General features: G+C 49.6%; 1 protein-coding gene across 1 annotated transcript; it reads right to left on the reverse strand.

The window, feature by feature from the left end:
- Positions 1-1,526: 1,526 nt before the first annotated feature.
- Positions 1,527-2,009, reverse strand: LOC135632511 (uncharacterized). Its single transcript, XM_065141120.1, has one exon. The coding sequence runs from the start codon at positions 2,007-2,009 to the stop codon at positions 1,527-1,529; it is 483 nt and encodes a 160-aa protein (XP_064997192.1).
- Positions 2,010-3,646: the final 1,637 nt, after the last annotated feature.

The following is a 3,646-nucleotide window of genomic DNA, read 5'->3' on the forward strand; positions in this document are numbered from 1 at the left end:
ATGGGGATCAGACACATAGGTGATTGGCTTTAAGTCAAGTGGGAGATTGCTAGTCATAGGTGCCCAGCAAGCCAATCACGTGAGTGATGGCACGTGTGACTTGATACAAAATCTTTTTGCTTATTATATTTTGGCGTATATCACTTTATAACTATTGCATAAATGCATATATATTGTGATGTCCTTGGATTTGTGCAATGGGAATCGGATCGTGATGAGATCACGATAATGAGATCGATTCACCTTTAAACACATATCCTAAATAATCCCGGTCATAGGTTACTCGAGAGGGACATCGTGATAACCGGATAGACTGGTGTGCTGTATACCCGTCCATATGATGGATGCAGCTGGTCTCATAGCTGCTCGTGTAGGGACACTAGGGATACAGTACAGGTGCTCATTGGAGAATGAGTTCACTGATTGATCCGCTTACGGAATGCTGGATGGTTGATGATGCCTTATTGTCAGACAATGATTCCGTAGTCCTAGTGGTGTATCTGGTTCTTAGACTTGAGACACCAAGGATGTCCTGTATGAGTGCTCCACTCTTTGATACCAGACTTATAGGTTTGGCTGTTCCCAGATCTAGTACAGCTGGTCATTGGGAGTGGTAGTCGACCTTACGAGGGCTATTGAGTGTCGATAGAGGATCATCCACTCTCGGTATCATGAGAGGAATATCCCATGTGTTCTTGCTCAGACAAATCCCTGGCCAGGGTCATTCGGGTTGAGAGAGAAAGAGTTCTCCGAGAGAATCCGATTAGAGCGAGACTCGAGTAGAAACCGTATGGGTCTGACAGCACCATGCTCGATATACGGTCTCTGGGATATTAGATGGATGAGGGACTATAGGTACATGGTAACTGAGGACAGACAGGTCCAATGGATTAGATTCCCCTGTATCGTCTGGGGACTACGGCGTAGTGGCCTAGTACTTCCGTAGTCGATGAGTCGAGTGAATTATTACAGAGATAATAATTCACTGAGTTAGAAGGAGTTCTGACAGGTATGACTCACGGCCAGCTCGATATTGGGCCTAGAGGGTCACACACATATGGTAGGCATTGCGATGAGTAGAGGTTCGGATATGAGATATCCGACGGAGCCCTTGTCTTATTGGATGCAGATCCAATACCCACTAGGGAAAGGACCCATTAGGGTTTTGACACGGGATCTCTATAAATAGGAGGGATTCACAGCCTCAAAGGCTAGAGTCTTTGCTTGCCCTTCCTATTCTCCTCTCCCTCTCCACCTCAGAGTAGGCCTGGAGTTTTGAGGAGCGTCGTCGCAACCCTGCTGTGTGGATCACCGCTAGAGAGGATGACGCTTGACCTCCTTCACCCTCTCCTAAGGATCTGCAAGGAAACAGGGATATACGATCTCCCTAGGTAACACAATCTCTATACGCAGTTTTGTGTTTTTTGCGGATTTTGCGCACCAATCTTCGCACGACGATGAACATCTTTTTGGGAATCGGGGATTTTTGTTTTCTTGTTCTTCCGCTACGCATATGATGTCGCCCCCTATGATTTCCCAACACTTTTATGCTCGTCTCGCCTCTCCGACATCCAGGCTTCCGCCGCAACATACTGGTTGGCTCGCTGAAGCATTTCTGAAACTGCGGCAGGGGGCCATTCCACGAGGGACCAGAAGAACCTAGAGGAATGGAGACCCGCCATGAATGCCTGCATCAACAAAGAGGGGTGAGCATTTGGCAAACCCCGGATTTCCGTGGTGAATCGATTTACAAAACGGGAGAGGGGTTCGTCCTCTTTTTGGTTTAGTCCAAGGAGCAGGGTGACGGATGGCTTCGGTCGGGCCAAAGCTAGGAAGTTGAACTCGAACTCCCTGGCGAGCTGATCGAAGGAGGCGATTCCCCCGGTCTTCAGGCCGCTGTACCATGTGCGAGCTAGCCCCCTCAGGGTCGTAGGAAATGCCCTGCACATGAGAGCGTCTGAAGTTCCGTATAGTGCCATCTGAGCCCGAAAGGCGGCCACATGGTCCATCGGGTCGGTGGCGCCGTCGTAAGCGTCTAGGGAGGGAAGTTGAAAGTTCGCGGGCACCGACTGGTCCTGTATTTCAGCCGCGAATGGCGACCCCCGGTGCGCATTGTCCCCTAGCTCTCCCTTTGAGGTACGAACCTCCTTCTGTACTTTTTCAAGTCATTGATTGAAAAGGCGTAGCTGGGCCCGAAGGGAGTCCGTTGAGCCCGAGGATATCGTCTCCTGCTCGGGTCGACCGATAGGGTTTCCCACTGCTTGATCTCCAAGGGGAAATGCCCGGGTCCGGGGTGAGCCAGGGAGCACCGGGGTGGTTACGTGAGCAGGCGCAGATGGCTCCAATCGATGCGTTGGCTGGGCCGTCGACGGGTTTGTTGATTGAGAAATGAGCGGGATGACGGTCTGCACCATTCCCACCAAAGTTCGGACCTGATGGGCAAGGTCCTGGAAGGCCTCGGTCGACACGGGCGAAGGGACGCTGGGAGTGCCCTCGGGCGGAAGCAGACCCGGGTCGTTGAACAAACACTAGTAGTGTTCCGAGGTCGTGATGAGGTCGTCCGCCCGTGGACCATCACGCGAGGGGCGCACGGCCGTCGGCCCTGTTAAGAATGATCCCTCAGTTGGGGGTTCGTCGGGGTCAGTCTGAGGATCCCTCGACATTCGGGGCCCTCCTTCTAGCGCCAATCTGTTTGTGCAAACAGCTTTATGCCGCAGCCTCGGGGCCGATGCGGCTCAGTTCGGGTCCAGATGGCGGGGATCTGACTTAAGGTCTTTCGGGGTCGCTGATGTGGGCGGTCGTGCGGATCGGATCACGTCGGGGCTCGTCGGGACGTCCCGTATGGAAGGGTCCCTCTCCTTGGCGTTGATGGGAAGTAGCTCCGTCTTCGTACCTACACACAGGTCGGGTCGAAGCTCGGCCCGACCCCTCCGACGAACAAGTCAGATGAAGTGAAGAGATCTTTTTCTTGTGTGTTTTTCCCCCTCCCCTCCTCTCGGGAGCGGGGTTTTTATAGGGTGACTTGCTATGTCTGTTATGCCTGTTCTGTAGGGAGCATGATCATATTCCCGACCACGTCTGACAGCGGTGTTGGCGTGGCATGAAGGATTGGGCTTGAGCAGGGCGTTAATGCGCCTCGGTCGGCGTTCTGGTGCGTTTGACCAGGTGCTGTCGGGTCGATCGAGGCGTGAGGCGTCATCTGGGGCAGCTGACGTCAGCCCGAGTCTTGTTGTCATTATTATCCTCATCAGTACACATACTCACACTTCACGTTTATGATCAATCACTTGAGTGAGGTACTAATATTTTTACCTACAAAATAGGGTATATAGTTAATAACCATTTAATAAGTATAAATCTTTATAATTTTATTTAAGTGAATATTTATCTTGTCATATATATAATATTTTAAAATTATTGATATTTAACAATAAATATCTTATTATATGACCGTTTTAAGCAAATATAACCCTATAATATAACATATGCAAAAGGAAGAGGTAAAATTCTTTGTCGAAATAATTCAAAATCTCTATATACACGTATAAGAAACATACCAAAATTTTAAACTTCTACATCTCATATTATAATATATACATACATTCCCACATCATATGTTCTTGCAATATATATGTGCATTCTTATA

This window comes from Musa acuminata, chromosome BXJ3-3 (genome assembly GCF_036884655.1).
Source record: "Musa acuminata AAA Group cultivar baxijiao chromosome BXJ3-3, Cavendish_Baxijiao_AAA, whole genome shotgun sequence".
Classification (NCBI taxonomy): domain Eukaryota; kingdom Viridiplantae; phylum Streptophyta; class Magnoliopsida; order Zingiberales; family Musaceae; genus Musa; species Musa acuminata.